The following is a 21084-nucleotide window of genomic DNA, read 5'->3' on the forward strand; positions in this document are numbered from 1 at the left end:
ACAAATTCATGTGCCAAATCAATAAGAATAGTCTTAGTCTTGTCTTGAAAGGAAACCAGAAAACTTATTACTGCTAGAACATTGTATGTGCCGTGTTTTTCACTTAACCTCCGGCTTTTACTTTAAAAAAAAAGCAACACTGACAATGAGGCTCATCTCAAAGTCTTTAACACTTTCATAAAATACTCAGTGGGATGAATTACAGCAAAAATCTACTGCGTTTTAAACTTGTACCATGTAGAACCATTTTAAAATAGCTTGATTTAATTTTTATGAAATCCTCATTTTCTGTTCCCTTTCACAGAACTGTAAGAAAGCCACATAGCCTGATACAACACATAACATTTACTAGAAGGTTATTTTTCTAACTTCTTTTTGTTCACCAAACCTGAACAATATTAACACAGCTGTAAGTTACAATGGATCATTTGATGTTAGAAATAATGCTAGGTATATGACCACTATGAAAGGCCAAACACCTGTCAAGGCACCACCCACCAACTGGTCTCCTGTTTAAAGCTCAACTTCTTAAAAAAAAAAGGAAAACAAGATCACAACTTCATAAATCTCAGCTTCTTATCAACTTGAGTCAAGTCCAAAGAGTGGTCATTTTCTTGTGTACACCACTAAGAGCACGACAAATGGAAATTTTACTGCAACTTTCAAGCTTTGAAAGAAAACTGAACTATTTCGTGGGCATAACTAATCCAAAAAACTATGAACAACTGTGAGAACACCCATTAAATCATGCCTCCTCTAGCCTAGAGAAGCTGTTCTAGTGCCTGTGTGTTCATGAATGGTCTCTACATGTCACAGCAAAATGAAGACTGAAGGTAATCTTCTTAGATGTCTCTTCATCTGAGTGGTATCTGGGAGGGGCAGCACTATTAATAGTACCAATCAAATCTATTGAACTATTCACACAAGTTGCAAAATGTTATCCAAATGAAAAAAACCCCAAAACCCAATTCTCTAATATGATCAACTCACAGCAGTTAGAAGGGTAGAGGCAGTGTAAGGTAAAGAAGTGCATCCCTTCCAGTCATTACATTTCTCCAGAAGCTTAGGCAGGGAAGAAAGAAGAAACAAACTGTCAAAGCAGCAAGCACATACATGAGGCAGCTGAAGCAAAAGTTTGTTCTCCACAAGCTGAAAGGTCACAAAACTGAAGTTGCCTATATTTAGCAGGTGCCAAAGCCAGAAAGCTACTGAAACATTCATCTGTTGGTATCTCCAATTGGTCAGTTGCTCCTTCTTAACCCTCAGAAGGAGTAAGGCATTTGGGGCTTTACTTCAAATATTTGGGCTGCTTTTTAAAAACACCAATACAGTAAACTGTAGAAGGAAAGGGAAACAAACAACACCACCACCATCACCACCAGAAAAAGCCAACCAAACTCTACAATAAAACTCTCACCTATTCTGAGTTCTGATATCCATAGGAAAAAGCTCTGGTATAACAAACAATGAACACTCATTATCATTGAAGAGCCCTGAACTTCATGAACCCAATCGAAGTAATTTTAATGTATGCATAAAAAATAGGAGTAAATCAAAGGAGACACAAAGAAGTATTCTAGGAAGAGGGGAAAAAAAAGTGTGGTTTTATGTGAAAAATTCCCTATCTAAAATTAATGGTTCTTCAACAGCAGTTGTTAAAAAACAGAATTTTGTCTGTTCTCACAGCACTCAATTAACTATTTGAAAGTAGCAGATTATAATACAAATTACTATTTACATATTACATTTATAACACCAATTACAATTACAATGCACAATCTCACAGCTGGAAAGCTGTCCAGAAGCTGAGGGAGTAGGCAGAAAAGGAGCCTCAGGGAAGACCTTATTGTTCCCTGCAACTGTCTGACAGGAGGCTGGAGCCAGGTAGTCAGGAGTCTCAGGCAGGAGTCAGCCTCCTCTCCCTAAGCAGCAAGCAATAGGACAAGAGGAAATGGCCTCAATTTGTGCCACGGGAGGTTTAAATCAGGTGTTAGGAAAAATTTCTTCACCAAGCGAAGCAGTGAAAGAGGCTGCCCAGGAAAGTGGTGGAGTCACCAGCCCTGGAGATACTTAAAAACATGTGGCCACCTGGGGACATGGTTTAGCAGTGGACATGGCAGTGCTGGGTTTATGGTTGAACTTGATGATCTTAAAAGTCTTTTCCACCCTAAGCAATTCTATAGTTCTAGCCCCATAATTATCTTTAGAAGTCTGTACTGGTCATGTCCTTGTGGCACAGACAAGATTGTGGTGATGGATGTCACTTGCAGAAGATTGTGCCCTTGACTGAAGTAATGCTTTTTGAGTTTATCCGCTCTAAAATTATTTTAACAGGGTAAAGATGAAAAAGAAAAGAAGAAAAATGAAAAAGTGAAAATGCAGTCAGCAACAGTCTGCAGCTTTTACCTTTTGATATCTCTGTGAATATGATTATTTTCATGCAAAAAGTTGATGCCATTTGCTGTACCTTGAACAATTTTACACCTCATATTCCAAGGAATTGGTGGAGTTTCATCCTTGATTAAGAAGAGAGAAAGACAAGTAAAAATCTGAAAAATATATATATGCTCACATAACTCGGAACAAGACTGCAGCACCCTTTGCACTGCCTCACACAGGGATAGTCAGTCCAAGCTTCTGTGATGCTTGAGGTGCCAGTACATGACATAGATTAAAGTCTAATCAAGCTGATAATACAATCTAAAATGTTTATGTAAAATCTTATTGGAAGAGTACTTGTTATTAGAACACAGGAAGAAAATAGTAAAACATCATTTGGCCATCACAGTTCAGTTCCATTTGAAAGACACTCCACAGATTCATATACATAGCAAAGTAAGGCAATAGGAAACTAGAAAAGATTTCACTTACCAGACAAGCAAGTCTGTCAAGCAATGAGCCATTGGGCATATATTCATACACCAGACATGGCTGAGCACCATCACTTGAGAAACCAAGTAACTCTACTAAATTTTCATGCTGACACCTATAGACAAAAAAAAAAAAAAAAGTCCATTCATCATGTGTTTTGAAAGACTCAACATCTGAGGAAAACACAAGGCAGAGGGAACTTGATTCCCAATTACTTTTTTCACCTCTACTGCACAAAGCCAGGTTTGTGTGGTGATGCTTTAAAACAAACAAAATGTGATTGTGCTGTAGAAGAAACATTTTCAGTTAACATACAAATTGTTATGTTAGAAAGATAAAAATTGTATAATGGTGTACTCACTTTGCCATTATGTTTATTTCTTGCTCAAATTGCTGTTTCAGGTCCTGAATACTAACATCAACCATCTATAAAAATAAGTATTTGACATTAACATCATTGGTTCATAATAAAATTGTTGTTCATTAAAAAAATTAAAAAAGTTTCTTAGTTAGCTTTTCACAACACACCTTCAGCTCAGTTAAAAAGTAAAGAATAAGAACATAACTTTAAATTCCTTGAAACGCTGTATAACTGGATAAATGGATCTAATTTCAGCAGTCAGCAACTTACTCTATTCCCTGCAGTTAGCTCCTAACAGCACCAAATTACAAAATTCAATATTCACATAAAACAATGGTTATGAAGACTAAAATTCTGTGGCAATACTATTTAGCTTGAGAATCTCAGCCATCCTAATCTGAAATGGAAACCTCATTAGGACCCCTTCTCTTCTGGCACTTCTTGAAGGTGAGAGGAAAACAAGTGGGGAAGCACTCAGCTCTTCCCAACAACTTGCTTAGCTCCTCAAAGGAGAGCTACAGAAAAGGCAAGAATTAGCTCCTGCGACTGTGCTGACTCACAACACTGATGGGACTAAGGATACATTTCTTAATCCAACTAATGTGTAACATGGTGCCAACACTTTTTGAAATGCATCCTTCAACACTTTTCACAATAAACAAGATTAAAAAAGTCCATCCTATAAAGTACACAGTCATTAAAATGAAAAATTCCCAAGACAACTCACAGCAATGAGCTTCTTGACAGCCACGTTTTTGCCATTGATGTAGCCTTTGAACACAATGCCAAAGCCACCTTCTCCCAGTTTATTACCTCCAGCTGATTCTGGTCTGGCATCAAAATTATTTGTAATACTTTCCAAGTCATGAAACAAAAAATTCTGGAAATCTGAAAGACATTGACACTTAGCATAAACTGTTTTCACTTAAAGAACAAGGTTTTCTTGTTTCAGTTCTCTTAAAACAAAAACTTGCTACCACACAAAACCTGACACAGTGGAGCCCTACTTCCAGCTCTGTGATGAAGACACAAAAAAAACAAAAAGAAGACAGATTAACATATATAATTACCTATGCATAATTTCCTTCACAATTAGCACCGTAGAATGCATCTGTATTTTTGATTCATACTTGTAATACAGGCAGTAGAAATTAAATGTGTAGCAGATCATAGTGACAGCCACACTGCCTTATATATAAAAAATACACCAAGGTTACATCATGTTTCTGGCAGCAACTCAAAAGTGAACCTTTAGGAAGGAATAGACCAACCACATACTTTCCTAAAATGCCTTCTTTAGTCATCTTTTCTCCAGCATTGTTAGTAATTTCTGACATACAAAATCTAGTTTTAAAGCATGAGATGCTGAACAGTCTATAAATTAAGTATTGGAAAAGGTCAACAGAATTATGTATGACAAAAAAAGAAATTGCAATTTAAATAACAGTTAAGTTCTCTCATAGTAAGTGACTCATTGGCAAGATGCTGTTTCCCACAGATGCATCACGACAGAAATAGAATCATCACTCTCATGCACGGCTATGATTTATTTCACATGGGGTGAAGGACAGATCAGCAAAAAAATATCACTGAATTCTACCAAAATAACTGTCTACCTGTGTTACTGGACTGTGAGTGGCTGTTTTCTTCACTTGAGTAGGAAGTATCTGAATGCTGCTTCTCAGTACCCTGAGATAAAAAAGGCTTTACAGACGCCACTTCTTTTTCCTGTACAGGTAGTTGTTTTTCATGTATAGGCAAGGTTTCCTGTGAAGAAAGAGGTAATGTAACTTCTTGTGGCATCCTTACAGCTTCTGAAAAGGGAATTTAGAAAAAGTGTTAACTACATTAGGAACCAGCAAGTAAGTAAGATTAATCCTAATATTTTTGAGAATCAGGAGATACATAAGTATCACAGGTTATATTCTGCTACCATGTGTAAACTTCAGCACTCTTATTGAAACTTGAAACTCTTATTTATACTGTTATTACAAGTGATAGAAAGTGGAAAATACATTCACTTTGGGTTATTTTAACCTAATCCTTTCTGATCTTCACATTAGTGTGAAGCTCCTTAGCATCTTAGAAAACTTAGAACACAGTACAAAATGTACAAGAGTAATAGTTACCTGGAAGCAAAAGGCTTGCTGGTGCTAGGAACTGATTCCTAATCAGAAGATCCACAAGATCAGCGACTGTACAGTTTGTGGTTCCCCAGTCATAAAGTAATTCACACGTGGGGCTCTTTCCCATTTGTACAAATGCCTCAAATCTCCTAAAAGGTAAATTAAGACCAATATTACAAAAAAAGAAAAAATTATCTCAAGAAGCATGAAGGGAAAGAGAATAAAGGCAAATGACAAAAAGTTCATGTTGAAAAAAATCTGAAGGCACTGCAAAAACCACAAATCTTCTGACAGCACAGCCAAAAAAACCTAAATACATTTATAATCGGGGGAAGCATGCAAAATATGGGAAAAACTATGGAAAATACACATATACATGGCTTCAGCATCCATTTAGCATTCACACTCGATTTTGAATGTGTTGAGTTGGGCATTAAGAAGAAAATGAGATCCAGTATTCTCACTGATTTAATACTATTACTAAAAGGAAAACAACGATTTAATATTACCATTACCAGAAAAGACTGGAAACCCAAGCTGATATATAGAGCATCTAAAAATCTCAGTCTTTGAAACAGCTTCAGCAAGGATTCATCAAGCCCTTTAAGAAAAGAGGCGCTCAAAAAATATTATGGGCATTACTTCTCAAGTAAACTTGTTAATTTTAGGCCTCGGGCTGCCCGCATTCGTTGGGCATTTTCTTGCAAACAGAGTTACAATCCAGCTGTCCCTTGGGCACAATAACATTAATCTCTACCAGCCTTTAGGGTACAGAAAGTTATGCAGCCTGTGCTGTATTGCTAAAAATGCCTATGTCTTTAGCTCTAATTAATCCCAATTTCTTTAGACAATTTTCTGAGGCTTGCTTAAAAACTGAGCTGCAGAACAATTAGGAGTAATTACCTTAGGTTCCCTAAGGAAACGGGACTGTAAGCACATAGTGCAGCAAGTTACAGTAACGGGATGGAAAACGGGATTAACAAAGTATTTATATCGAACGGGTAATGCGCAAGTTCACATTATGAGACTTTTATGTAGGACCTTATATGCACTTGGCTGTATCTGCTTTCACCGGACGGGTTGGTTATATCCACCGCAAGTTTCTTCCACCCTTCCTGCGGGTCGATGAACTCCGCCAGCCGCCTCACGAGTCCGTAGCTCAGGCAGCGGACGTACGTGGAATCCGTCACGGGCTCGCCCATCCTCTGCTCCTGGTGGGACACAGGACTGACTATCCGTGCAGTTCGCCCGGCGAGGCGCCACAGCCGCCCCCGCCCTCACGGCTCCGACAGCCCGGCGGGGCCGCCCCTTGCCCACCATTCCCGGCTGGGAGCGCCCCCCGGCACCCCGCAGCGGGCGCCACCCGGAGTCCCCTCACGCCTCACGCCGCTTCCTGGCCTCGGCGCCCGCCATCCCCCCGGCCCGCGCCCCGCTCCCCATCGGCCGTCACCTGTGAGCCGCCTCCCTCCACCTTCACAGCTTCCCCTTTAAGGGGGCGGAGCCCGGCCCCCAAAGCCACTGACGTCACCGGCGCGGTGAGGACACAGCGGAAGCGCTCTGCCACCTGTCCCTCCCATAGGCGGCCGAAAGGGCCCCGCCCCGGCACGCCCCATGTCCGGCCAAGGGGAGGGGAGCTCGTTGCCTCATTGTCTTTCCCCCCGGCCCTGAGGAACTTGGTAACGTCCGTGGGCCCCTTTGAGGGGAGTGCGGGGAGGCGGCCGTGGCGCCCCCTGGCGGCGGCTTCCGGGGCGCGGGCTCCCGGCTCTGTGCCTGTCCCTGCCTCGCTCCCTGACCGCGTTCCTGCATCCATCTATCCCTGCCTGCCTCCCTCCTGCCTTTTTCCGGAGCAGTTAATTCTATTCTGCCCCTCCCTTTTTCCTCCCCGGCCGCTGCAGGCGCGGCGGGCCTGGCCGGGAGCGGGGCAGGCCGCAGCCATGCTGCCCTCCTTCAGTTACCTGACGGAGCACACCGGCTTCCGCGGCACTATCAAAAACTCTCCGCGGGACTTCGTAGTGACGGAGCTCGAGGTGCCCGAGCTGCTCCTCGGGCACAGCCGCGCTGAGCTGCTGCAGAAGACCGGCGCTGCGCAGAGCAGCCCGTGCCCGCGGCAGCCCAAGCGGCGGAGGCCGGAGCCCCGCGGCCCGGCTGCCGCCGGGTGCCCCCGGGAAGCTGCGCCCGAGCCCCCGGGGCGCGGCCCCAGCCGGGCGGGGGGCGGCTGTGCTGCATCCCCCGGCAGAAGTGAGCCTGAGGGAGATGCGGGGCTGCAGTCCGGCCTCGGGGAAGCCCCTGTGTTGGAGTCCTTACTCGGCCAGCCCGTGAGCGAACTGCTCCACAAATTTGCCTGTGATCTGAAGGATGCGTGGAGCTTGGAGAACAGCGCTGATGCTGGCACTTGGGAGTTCTCGCTGGGACCTAGGCTGGACAAGAAAATTCGAGCTGATTTGCACAGTGCTGTTAGGCAGAAATTCCCCTTTCTAGTCACTGTTACAAAAGGCAATGAAATGATTGTAAAAGGAAATCCTGATTACAGAGAACTTTGTCAATTAGTGACTGAAAAGGAAACAAGTGATTTCTTTAAATTTTTAGATGCAAAGCTAGAAAATTCTACGTTTTCCTTTGAGCCTGATGGAAATAAACAGCACAGAAAAATAGTTCACCACTTTATCAATAGAAAGTTTGGAAAGCTTTTAGAAACAAAATCTTTTACTGTGACAGATCTCAATGATCAGCCAAATATGTCAATAATGGTACGGTTTCGAGAAAAGTGTTGGTCCAGAAAACGGTCAGCTGGTGGTTTGCAGGAGAAGCAAGATGTTTATACAGGTAAATACTGCATTTTTAGTGAAAGTACCAGGTATAAAGTGTTCTGTAGAAAGACTGGAATTCAGGATCATTTTTATATGACACATAGGCCTGGTCGACCCATTGTTCATGTTGAAATAATTACCAATGCAGTGGTGTTACTTCCCTGGAGAATGAAATGGAGGAACCAAGTTATTACCAATGCAGTGGTGTTACTTCCCTGGAGAATGAAATGGAGGAACCAAGTTACTGCAGCACTTTGACATAAACTGCTCAATGATAATGGTTATGGTTCTTTTGATTGTAGCCACTAACTCTAAGTTAGGTAGCATTCTCAGGATGATAGCTTTCCCTTGAAGGTAATTGTGAGATTTTAGAAGGTGCATCTAGATACCGAACAAATTAACAAGGTCAATTTTGACTTATGATCTCATTCTTTAAAGCATTTATAGAGAATGTTTCCTGCAGTACATCCATGCATGTCTGTTGCATTTTATGAGGTGCTGTTTTTTAAGCCATCAGGGTTTTTTGGTTGATCTGAGTTTTGTGTACTGTTTTTATTTTTTTCCTTCTGTTTTGTAAAAGTCCCATTTGCTTTAGTTTTGTGGGGCAGGAGGACAGTTTATTTGCAATTTCTAAGCTGTTACAATTTGAGGGGTAGAACCTGCCCATCTCTCATGGCAGAACACTGAAACATAAAGGTAAGTTCCTAATAATTATGAGATGATTGTTTCAGCTTTCACCCTTCAGAAAGAAAACCTAGAAACACTAGAAGCAATCGGCTTGTTGGCTGCTGAACTTGATGTTCTTCCTTCGGACTTCAGTTACACTGGCATCAAAGATAAGAAGGCTATAACTTTGCAGCCCATGGTTGTGAAGAAGGTGACTCCTGAGAGGTACTTAGAATCTGTGTACAAGCAGTTTAGCACCTAGTTTTTGGTGTTAATAAATATCAACAGGGTATGGAATTCTTTAAGTGTTCTTACTGATGTGTCTTCCCCTTGCCTATATAGAGCACAGTGGAAATGGCTTTAATCTTTTGTGGCTTTAAGAAATATGCAACTTAGCACTCATGTCAATGGTAAAACTTCACTACAAACTGGACTGTAAGACCAGTTGTCCAAGAGATAATTAGCAAAACTTTGCATTAGTGTTTAAATGATGAAGAAAAACAGGAAAATGCATCCACACAGCAGGAGAAATAAATATTTTTATAAATAGTTTATCAAGTTTATTAAAATATTGCTTAGATTTCAAGCTCTTATGCTAAAATTTTCCTTTGATTTGAATGACTCTTACTTACACATAAGAACAAAGAGATTGAGTGGATATTTTAAAGGGTAAATATTTGAACTGTCAGCTGTGTTTTCAATTACAAGCATGTGTGAGCACATCCAGAGAATCAGTGCACCAAATTTGTTTTTGTTAAGGCTGGCTGAGAAAGAGCAATTGTGTTTTGGAGTCTGCTAGAGTACATTACCTTTTCTTTTCCTTTCTCTTTAATGAAAAACAGGTTTTGAGGAGTGAAGAGTAAAAAAATTACTAGTTTTTCAATTAAAAATTCAAAATTCAGTGCAGTTACTCTGGGAAAGTTCAATGAATTGCTTTGTTCCAGCATCTGTCAAGATCATAAAAATGCCAATGATGCAAACATTTTAAAAATATTTCCGGATCATTACTAAATTTTAAGACTTCTATCTCTGCTTTTTTTTTTTTTTTTTTTGTTTTCTTACAATAATTTTCCACAAGCTGTCTTATTTTTTAAAGTGTTTTTAATATCAATGCAAAGGTGAAAAAGACTTTCACTACAAGTTGTATAGCTTTTGTAGAGGATAGTTCATAATTTTTCCAAATTATTTATTCAGGTTGAAAGAAATTGGAAACAAAATGGAAAAAAAGGGTATGAAAATATACAACATCCGTCCAGCATACCAGCACCTCAGACTTGGACAACTGAAGGGCAATCACTTTGACATAGTTGTTAGAGATCTCCAACACCACAGTCATGACTCTTCTGCAGATTTGAAGGAGAGAGTATCTGAAGCAATGGAAAGTGTTGAGGTAAGAAAGCCTCATGGTTGCTGATAATGAACAGTTTTAATTCTTTGCTGTTTTAAAAAGTACTTTTGAGGAAAATGCTTGTAATAGCATATGAATGGCAATATTTGCCAAGTTCGGTGCTTTTTTGTATTTTTATGTTTTTCCTGCATTACTTAGGGAATCAGGAGTAAAATTGTCTTCCAAGAGGAGAGACAACAAGTGAATGGATTCCGTGTTACAGATTGGACACCCCAGGGTGGTGCAGCAAAAGACAAGGGGAATTCAGTGACAAATGAGTATGGCTCTAAGAGCCATTGCTGCACAGAGCTGGGTCAGTGATGGGTCTCACTGTGGCAGATGCAGGGGGAAACAATGTACCTATACATCCATATAGTGTGTATGTGATACCTGTATATAGATACACACTCAGTTCACATGGCAGCTAGCTGCTGGTCTTGGCCCTGTGAGGAACATGCATGGTTGGCTTGGATGAAAACCTTTAATGGTGTGAACATATGTGGAATGTCTGTCTCTGAGAAAGAAGATTCCCCTGAACTGCAGTGGATTTGGATTCAGTTTTCCTTAGTCCCTGAGGGAAGCTCCCATCATCAGACATTCTTAAACCACTAAGAAAAGTAAAAGCAAGTAATGGAAGGGAAAAACTGTAGATGTTTGATATAGTATTGATTTTCTTAGCCTATCTTTCGAAGCAATAACCATAATATAAATTGCTTTAAGAAGATTAATCCAGGAATAAAGTCTTGAATGAAAAATACCCAGTGTGCAAAAGCAAAATACATTGCATGTATTTTGGAAATTAATTTTATTATTGAGAGAAGCATTCAGCTGGTACTATAATGCTTTCTTCACTCCATCTGACTTGTTTTATTTTGCTGTTTGGAAAATGAACACAAGTTCCTATGATTGTGTGTGTTTTTATTAGATTTACTTTACTGGTCAGAAGACCAGTAGACTTTACTAGACTTTACCAAAAGTCTTTATTGGTCAATGCCAAAACAGGATATGTATTAATCCAAAATACGCATTTTTCATCTTCTGTGAAACAAAATTGTGTATGGGACTTATAGATGTCCAAAGCAAGATTGTAAAATTTGAACCTAATAACTATTTGATAACAAATATATATTTTTTGTTTGTCTACTCCACATATACTTACTATTTTCTAGAAAAGGGTGTTCTCCTTGGGTCACATGACTGTGATTTGACTTCTCACAGACCTAGAACTCATCAGGAGATTTAAAATCTGAATTAGCAGAAGTGTTCACTTTTGACCTTTATATTGTAATAATAGCAGAAATTATCTCATGTGAAAAAGATTAGTGTTTTTAAGAAAAAATGTCTAGAAGTTACTGTTCATTAGCTATGCTGCACTTGCTTGAGTTGAGATTCCATAATCTGACACATTTAGAAAGCTTAATTACTTTGACTTGATCTATAGTTGTAATTATAATAGTTAACTATATAGAAATAATTTTGTTTCTTTTACCTGGGATCATTTTAATGATGTGAAGACAATGGTAGAACTTGATAAAAGACATCTTGTTAAATGTCTTTTTAGTGCCAAAATACTGTAATGAATTACAGGTTTTACTTTTGTTTCCTGTAACTTCTGATTCTGGTTTTATCCATTTTGGATGTAAATATAGATGTATATGTGTTGTGTGCCTGGTCTTTTAATCATACCCAGTACACTTTCATGCATGTAACATATTTACTTTTTCTCATTCTAGGCAAAAGGTTTTGTGAATTACTATGGACCTCAGCGATTTGGACAAGGACAAATTGTTCAGACAGATCAAATAGGATTGGCTTTACTGAATGAAAAAATGGTATTTCCATTTGTAATCTGTGTACTTACTGTCAAGAGAATTCCATATTACTGTTGCAATATCTAGCACTGGAGCTGACCTTCTCAGTGGACAATTTCATTTGTGAGATAAATCCATCTGTGTGCTGGAAACAATTGATAGATCAGTTTTGATTCCAACATAGGCATGAAGATATTCATACTGAAATGAAAACCTTTTTTTTAAACAGCAAGTGAAGCTTTAAATAGTTCTGGGGTGATAGTTATGTCTGTGATTGGAATGTGATTTGGATTGTCATCATGCCACTTGATAGGAAAGTTGTTGCATTTCATACAAGGTTTGAATATTGAAAAGAAGCAGTCTTCATATATAGTGTTTATTCATGGTCCTGATTGCCTCTTACTGTAGCATCTTTATCCTGCTGGGGATTTGTTTACGTCTTAAAAATGTCACATAAGTTCATAAGAAAGGATTTGCTTTTTCAATACTGTGGTAATTTATCTGCTATATGGAAGAGATTGCTGCTTTCCATTATTCCTTGACTGCTTTCCCAGACCCTCAGTTTTGAGCTTATTAAATAATAATTAATAAGATAAGAGCAATGTACTTTTCAGAGTATGTGTATAGTGTTTGGCAGAGGTAAAAGACTAATCAGACACTACAAAGTCAAAAGGATACTTGAGTATCCTTTTCTTCTAATCTTGTTTTGATTCTGAGAAAAATCAGGGAAACTTATCTTTCAAATACAAGAATCAAGATTTGAGGGCAGCCCATGAAAGTTGCTGTTGATGTATCTGACATCAGATAGCAGTTGGACCAGGTGCCAGTCCCTGATGAGTGATGATTTAAATCCTTAGTCTTAACTTAGCTACCTTAATTTAAAATATGTAAGAACTACTATTTATATTAAAAATGTGCCAGTATGTGCTTTCATAGTCCAGTACAGAGGAGGACAAGAAGCAGGTGTCACAAGTTGGTAGAAGTGCTAGCAAATTGAGCAGCTTCTCTGATATTACAAGTAGCAGAGATTACTGTAGTGTTTTCCTTGTCACAGTGCCATCTAATCTAATACAGAAAAACATTAAAAGACAAAATAAAAAATAGTTGTCCCTCTGTATGAGATTGTGGCAAATGTTTAGTCTAAATTTGACATGAGGCACACTAGATGGAAGGAAGGAGCCTTCCTGTTCAGGATAGAATGATGACAATTTCAAATGGAGAAGTTTGAACTAGATGACCAAGAAAGTGACTGGTTTCTCACAAAGCTTTGAAAATTGTTTTATGTTTTCTGGGTGACTAAAACCTCTTTTTAATCTGAGAAGGGACACGATACATTATTCTGTGAAAGGGAGAATATAACTTTGACACTAAAGAACTGATTCAATTTTGACAGCTTGCAGAATATGTTAAGACAGAATTGGATGCATGATTACCTGTTTAGCTGACAAATAGTCATATTTAACTGAAAAAAAATTGTTCTTCTAAGGTGAAAGCTGTGAAATTATTTTTCACACCCGAAGATACTGATGATCCTGTGAACAATGCAAAAAGATACTTTCTTCAAACTGGTATGTCCATTTAAATTGTCCATATATTTATGCAGAGTTCATATTGTGAGGTAATCGTATGTTGCTGCACAGGAAGATACTTTTTATATTCCTACTGCTTTATTCCACTTATACTTTATTCTGTGAAACTCAACAGAGTTGCACATTTAAAAATTATATGAGGATGAAGCCCTAAATGTGTAAAATAGTGGAAAATGAATGTACTGCATCTGCAAGAAAATATAGATGCAAACGCTGTTTATCATAATGCTGGAAGAGACTAAGATTATTCAGAGGGGAGTCCTGGCCTCCTTCCATCTGTCTGCTTTTGAATGATGAACTTCTCCCTGGTGAGGGAAGTATACAGGAACTTGGCACCCAACTCATACTCAGCACTTAACACATATACTTTCTTTCTTTCTTTCTTGAACTAAAATCAACAGAATGGGTCAAAGGCAGGAGTGTGCTGAGTGCTCTGTTTGCCATATTTATTGCTTTTATCATTCAGCTGAACTTTCTCACCAATTTGAAGTTGTTCTCAACTTGAAATATATTTTTCTTTTCAAATATTCCACATCTATTAGTCTGCTTATCACTGTAGATTGGCATACCAACTATGATATATAGCTACAGAATTCAAAGATATGTTTGGTTCCTCAAAAAAATACAAGATGAATGATTCTGTTCTGTATATGGCTTTATGATGCATGGAAAAACGTTGATTGTTGATATAGACCCTGAAAGCAGCTGCTGGCCTTTTCATGAAAGCACATGTAGAAATCTGTGCAAAAGGATTTGTCACGTAATCATTTGTAATATGAAAAAGAAAACCCGTAACATTTTTAATATATAGCAATTATATAACTTAGTAAAAATCTGATTAAATGCATTTTCATCTTGGTTAAGGATCAGACTTCCCTGAAGCCAATGTAATTTTTGCCTTTAAAATAAAGATATGGTTTTTACCTGCTGTGAAATACATCTTCTGAAATGGTGAGAAGTAGAGATTTAATGTTCTTTTATAGCTTGATTTTGACTTTCAGCTACCTGGTTAAAAAAAACCCTTTGGGTAATAAAGTAAGTTTCTGAAAAAAAGAAATTGTTCAAACTAGGCTGAGTAACTGAATGGCAGCTAGTTTAATTTATACTGTATGGGACAGAATAAAATTCATGGGTCTGTGTTGATAGGCATACAAGATGAAATTTGTCTAACATGACAATTTGAAGGAAAGGAAATAATCAAAGTATGGAGTCATTAGACTGACACCTTTTGTTCCTATTTGATTATTTTATCTTTTTAAATCTCAGGTAATACTTGAATAATCAGGGATTACTGACATGGTTATTTTTGTTTATATCAGAAGATGCAAAAGGCACACTTATGATGCTGCCAGAATTTAAAGTAAGAGAGAAGATGTTGCTACGGGCTTTAAATCGCTATGGTGTAAATCATGAAGGCTGCACCAAAGGATGGCTCAACATTCCCCACTCCTTGCGCATATTCTATGTCCATGCTTATTGCAGTAAAATTTGGAATGAAGCAGCATCATACAGGTTGAAAACTTATGGCTCAAAAGTGGTCGAGGGTGATCTTGTCTTCTTGGAAGAAAATGATGAAAGCATTCCCCTGAGTGATAAGGTGAGTCTTCTTGTAAAGTAGTTCTTGTAAAAAGTAAACAACAACAGCAATAAACCCTGAAGAACTTAATGCTCTTGAATACATAAGCAGACATACTCTTTATTTTGGTTCATTCATTGAAATATTTAATATTTGTGACAAAGTTAAAAAATATGATATAGGGTTTTTTTCATTTCACCATAAATAGACCTACAAGCTAGACATATAATTAGCAGTTTTAGTCTGTTTTGGCTGTTCATTTTATTCAAGTAAGAGGAAGGAACAGAAGATTAGAAATTATACACGTGAAAATTTAGTCTCCATGGTATTTAATGCTCTTCTTAGGATCTGACTGGGAAAGAACTTCAGAGTGGATCCTGGGTGTGCCCATGTTACCAGTCAGTGCAGATCTGAGTCTTGCTCTCCGCATCAGGCCTTTCCTATATACAATGCTGTGTGTAAGTCTAGGGTGAAAGGAGGCCTCAGGCTGAACTGATAATATCATTACAGCTACAGAGGCAAAAACATGTTTAGCACAATTTTACTGGTGCTGAGTCTAAACTGGTAGCAACTGTTCAAAAAATGCAGCAGTCTTGGTAAAGTAATAAAGGGGAAGGCTTTGCTTGCCCATAGCTCAGCCTGGGAGCTGTGCCTGGAGCCATAGGTGAGTCTGTGAGTAGAATCTGGCACCCTGGTAAAATCTGGGGTGTCTTGACATGCTGAAGTACATTCTGAAGTGCTTTAGGGTTAGCATACCTTATTGTGAAAACAGTTGCCAAGTAGCAAATGGTAGGACAAGAGGAAATAGCCTCAAGTTGTGCTACAAAATTTCAGATTGTATATTAGGAAATATTCTTCACCAAATGGGTTATCTAGCACTGGAACAGGCTGCACAGAGAAGTGGTTGAGACACCATCCCTGGAGGTATGTGATGAGGATTTAGTGGTAGACTTGGCAATGTTAGGTTTGCAGCAGGACTCAGCCTTTTCCAGCCTAGATGATTCTATGATTTTGTCTTTCTCCCAATCAGATCAATCATGAACTGTGCAGTGTTTTACTAGAAAACAAACAGGTGTGTGCAGAGGCAGACTGTAAATAATATCTTTTGTGTGAACCTCTTACAAATTTGAAAGCAAGAGCATTTGAAACATTACCTTCAGTCCCTATAGAGTGGCTTGTGTTTCAATTGACATTTTTCTTCACCATTATTTTTGAGAGTAAATGTTTATGAAACAATTAGATCAAATAAAATGAAAAGCAAATGTATTAAATTCAGTGTTGAGTTACTGAGTTTTATGTAGATATAGTCCTTCTTAATATGAAACATTTTTCTTTGTACTTTTATATTTGCTGATGTAGCACAAGATGGCATTGACTTAGTTAAGTTCAGACTCGAAGAATAATAGTGGTTGCTAGCATCAGTAGATGTTTAATGCAATGTCATCTACCAATAAACTGGTTAATTTAAATTAAGCATATCTTAAGATTTTTTCATACCTGAGTTTATTGCCCCTGCAGTAGTCATATAACCTTAATATTCTTTGCAAGTTTTTGAGTACAGTGCATAATTCCTAAAATAAAGCTTATGTTTTTACTTTTTAAAAGGTTGATGTTTTTTCTTCTTAAATGTCTTGTCAGGTTCATGTAGTCACTGCTTCAGAAGAATCAGCTAACAAATACTCTATATACCAAGTAAGTCTGTACAAAAAATTCTAGCTTGTTGATTTTTCTATTTGATAAAAATGTTTTGTTTTAAATAATGTGATTAATTTAATAATAGTGCAGTCTTCGTCCCTGCCAGAATGCTCATTGAAGAAAACACGTATGAGCTTATTTCCATTCTCACAACAAATTTACTTGGTAGTGGAAATAAGTACAGTGTGATTTGCAATATGGGAATATTTATCCTGAAGCTGATACTTTGGGAAAGATTTCAGTCTGCTGGGAAAAGCTTTCAAAAGCAGTTGATGTTCTAATTTTTTAAAGGTTTCAGAGCGTAGTTATGAAGTCTTGCATGGCAACTGAATATATGGCAACTGAATGTCTTTACTGCTGTATACTGCTTTGTTTTAGGAATCCTGATACATTGATTATTTTTTCTGCATTCAATATACCTGCCATGCACAGCTTCATTTCGCAAGAGAATCTGTTGGCTTACTATTTCAGTCCCCAAAACACAAGGTTTAAACATATTTTAAATGATCATGTTTATTTAAAGGGAAATGGGTGAGCATTACCACAAATATGTTTGTTTTTTTCTTTGAAGGTGGTTCTTCCAATGGTGGGACATAGTATCAAGTATCCCAGAAATAAAGTTGGACAATGGTACCATGAAAGACTTTCTAAGGATGAGCTGGAGTTGTGCAAATTCAGAGTGTCTCCATTACAGCTGAATATACCTGGATGCTACAGACTCATTTTGAAAAATGTTCAGAATCTCTCATATTTTTTGGAAAGTAGTGAAAAAGAGATTAATATTGAAGACAACCATGTGAAGGATTTAAAAGTCTCTCTTCATATATCATTTGACCTTGATCCTTCATGTTATGCAACAGTCTGTCTGAGAGAAATAATGAAATGTGATTTTTAAGACTCCACTTAATGGAAGACTGCAAGAATATTGTGCAATGTTAGTACTTTACATGTAATGCCAAGAACATAAAGGAGAATAACAGGTTCAAGTCAAAAACAGGAAAAATTTGTAGATGGAGATTTGTACAGATAAGGAAAAACATTACCAAAACCCTTTGGAATATTTCAAAATCATTCCAAACTCTAAATGCATTGAATGCATTAGAGTGAAACTGTTACACCAGGCAGGTCAAACAGAACTTAAAGAAATCATGGGCAGCCAGCATGAATTTCCTGTTTACACAGACATCTGGCTTGCAAAGTTAAGTCCTGAAAAGATGTTTGCACCAAACAAATGTGTCTTATAATTCATAGTATTTTTAAAAAATGTTTTATACTAAACGCTATTCAAGCAATAAGGTTACAAGTTTACAGCCTAAAGCTTTCTAACTGAAAAGTAGTTGTTTTTTGGTTTTTGTTTTTAGGTTTCCTAAATATCTTGTGTTTCTTCATGTTCAGGCACTTAGTGTTGAAGGTGAAAGTCCTGAGCCAACAGTGACAAGTTGTCAGTTGCTTTATCAGACATTTGATGAACGCCCCAAATTAAGTTAATGCTGATGATTTCAGGATTCAGTAGTGCATAGCTGGGAGTGCCTATTTCAGTAAGTTCAACATCTGGCAACTATTTGATATCACTGAAAAATTTGTAATAAAACCAAAACTGTGTAACACTGTTTACAAGATGCAGACTCTATTCTGTTATTGTCAAGCCTTATGGTAACACAAAAAATACTAAACAACTTTTGAAAAAAATATTTTCTATTTTCTTTTTGATTAAGTGAAAAAAAGGGCAGTTAACTGTGATGAGTGGATTTTTGAAGAAGGGGAGAACAAAAAATGCATCATTTACCTTGGGTGTTTGCCACTGTACCACAATATTTGTGAAACCAAGCTGGGACAGTGTGGTTTGGATGCATGGACAACCAGATGAGTGAAAATGAGATTGTATGATGAGGCTCAGGGAGTAGTGGTAAAGGGGTCATACCCTCCCTGGAGTGAGTGTCACTGGTCTGTCTTCTGGGCCCTGTCCTGCTTTGTGTCTTTGTCAGTGGCTGGAGGAGTGGATAGAATTCACCTTCATTGAATCTGCAGATGACACCAAATGAAAGAAACAAATGGATATTCTGGAGGGTCAGACTGCTGTTCAGGCAGCCTAAGTATGCTGAAGGAAGAGGCCAGTGGGAGCTGTATGGCACTCAACAAGGACAAATGTGAAGTGCTACCTGTGGAAAGGAAGTACCAGTGCAGCAGCCCAGCTCTTCAGGGACCAGGTGGGCAGCTGAACATGGGCTCTGTTCAGCTCTGTTCCTTGGCAGCAAGAATGACCAACAGCCTTCTGGATATAGTTTGCAAGGACACAACCAATAGAACATGGGAGCAATTTTCAGCAGTTGTTTGACCACTTTTAGCTTACACTCAGTTTTGGTCCCTAGCAAAAGAAAAACATACAAGAACTGGACCAGTTCAGCAAAGAGCCTCTGAACTATTTGGGCACTGGAGCCCTTGTCATGTGAGGGGCTTCATCAACTTGGAGAAGACATAGTTTGGGGGTGAATCAACAGCAGCTCACCAGTACCTATGAGGTGGTTAGAAGAAGGTGGAGCCAAGATCTTCACAGACAAGAGACAGTGAGCCTAAATTGAAATGTCAGATTTGGAATGGTTAAAAGGAAGGAGTTTTTACCTGTGAGGACAGTCAGGCAATGGAACAGGTTGCCCAGAAGTGTGCAGCCTCCATCTGAGTGGGTTTGTGAGACCAAATGGGATAAAGCTGAGCAGCTGTCCTGGTTTCAGCTAGGTAGAGTTAATTTCTTCTCAGTAGCTGTTACAGTGCTGTGTTTTGAATTCAGAATGAGAATGGCGTTGGTAACACTTATGTTTTGGAGTTTTTGACAAGTTGACTATCCTGAGTCAAGGACTTTTTTCTTGTCTCATGCTCTGCCAGTGAGGAGGTACACAAAAGAAACTGGGAGAGAGCATAGCTGGGGCAGGTGATCTCAACTGACCAAAGGGATATTCCACACCACAGAACATCATGCCCAGTATATAAACTGGGGGAAGTTACCTGGAAGAGAAGCTGTTCTGAGTTAGTGAAGGGAGGTCTGGCATTAAACAGAGGGTGGTGAGCAATTGCATTGAGCATCACATACTTTTCCCCTTTTTATTATCATTGTTTTGTGGAGGCAGTTAAATTAGGGGCCAGAGACCTCTTCCAACCTGGATTGCCTGTAGATGGCAGCAAAACATAAAGTAGGAAAGTCTAATCATTTTTACTGAGCAAGAATTAACAGTATAGATTTCTGTTTATTGCATCAGTTGATAAAATTATTGCACCATTTTTCAGATGATGCTAACAGCTGAGTATGTTAAATTTCCTAAGCTTGATAATTACAGGAATAAGAAAAATAGAAATAAAGCTCACATAATTTCAATGCATGTTTAAAACTGTGCAGCAATGAAGCATCCAGATAACTCTATACCTTAAAAAACAGAATTACTCTGTAAGTCTGTGTCAGTAATTCAAAATTTGATCCTTAGCTTTTATATGAGGAAATAGACTGTCATGCATACAATAGCTACAGAGCCACTGCAGGTGTTTTACACTGTTTCCTCTATTAAAGTGCTTACTCCACATCTCAAGTTTATGGTATACAGACAAAATGATGGAACAATCCATTTCCCTGCCATGACCCAACTGAGTCAACTTTTTTCTGTCTTTGCTTTTCAGGATCACCTCTTCTGTCTTCCATCTGCCCTTAAAAATCCCCCATTTTGGAAAATTATTTTTAACTTAAGTAATTTTGGTACAACACAGTTCAAAAAGGGTTGTCGTGTCAGCACAGTAAAGTGCTCCAGTGCAGACAGGAAGCTGCATGCAGTTACAATGACCAGAAGAAATAAACTAGCACTAAAGTTCTATTTAAGGAGACTATTGTGGTCATCATCCGTGTGGATGAAAAGAGCCTTGAAAACTGTCTCGTCACATACAAGTCTTGAATACAGAAGGTATTAAAAGTTGAGCATTGATTTGGAAAAACACAAAAGGTCAGCTTAAAAGGTTTTTGACTGAAAGGCACGCTATTTCAAAATAAAAGATCAGAAGATGGTGTTGAAAGAGTTCCCCTATAATCATTTTAGGATCATTTGTCAGTACTTCTATTGAGCACTAAAAAACCTAATCTTCTTAAGCAAATCATTCTTTCAGCAACTTTAAGGTGAAAGAGCTAATTATGTGTGCCCATAGGTTAAATTCCTGGAGT

General features: G+C 38.4%; 2 protein-coding genes across 3 annotated transcripts in view; one reads left to right on the forward strand and one right to left on the reverse strand.

Annotated features, from left to right (window-relative positions):
* IRAK4 (interleukin 1 receptor associated kinase 4) overlaps positions 1-7388 on the reverse strand; it is a 15357-nt gene extending 7969 nt beyond the window's left edge. The window contains exons 1-8 of one of the 2 annotated variants that reach the window (XM_056510403.1): positions 7314-7388; positions 6400-6569; positions 5362-5507; positions 4849-5046; positions 3960-4120; positions 3233-3297; positions 2872-2986; positions 2407-2516 (exon numbers count right to left, since the gene is read on the reverse strand). In XM_056510403.1, coding sequence (XP_056366378.1) covers positions 2407-2516; positions 2872-2986; positions 3233-3297; positions 3960-4120; positions 4849-5046; positions 5362-5507; positions 6400-6560 — 956 coding nt within the window. In that variant the 5' untranslated portion in view covers positions 6561-6569; positions 7314-7388. Of the gene's footprint in view, positions 1-2406; positions 2517-2871; positions 2987-3232; positions 3298-3959; positions 4121-4848; positions 5047-5361; positions 5508-6399; positions 6570-6808; positions 6880-7313 lie in introns of those variants that run through there. The other variant, XM_056510399.1, reaches the window with a different exon arrangement.
* On the forward strand, positions 7048-18506 carry PUS7L (pseudouridine synthase 7 like). Its single transcript, XM_056510413.1, has 8 exons — positions 7048-8181; positions 8897-9056; positions 10026-10221; positions 11952-12050; positions 13516-13597; positions 14938-15215; positions 16833-16886; positions 17461-18506. The coding sequence occupies exons 1-8, from the start codon at positions 7293-7295 to the stop codon at positions 17782-17784; spliced, it is 2082 nt and encodes a 693-aa protein (XP_056366388.1). The 5' UTR covers positions 7048-7292; the 3' UTR covers positions 17785-18506.
* The last annotated feature ends 2578 nt before the right edge of the window (positions 18507-21084 follow it).

Source organism: Oenanthe melanoleuca, chromosome 1A (assembly GCF_029582105.1).
Source record: "Oenanthe melanoleuca isolate GR-GAL-2019-014 chromosome 1A, OMel1.0, whole genome shotgun sequence".
NCBI classification, from domain to species: domain Eukaryota; kingdom Metazoa; phylum Chordata; class Aves; order Passeriformes; family Muscicapidae; genus Oenanthe; species Oenanthe melanoleuca.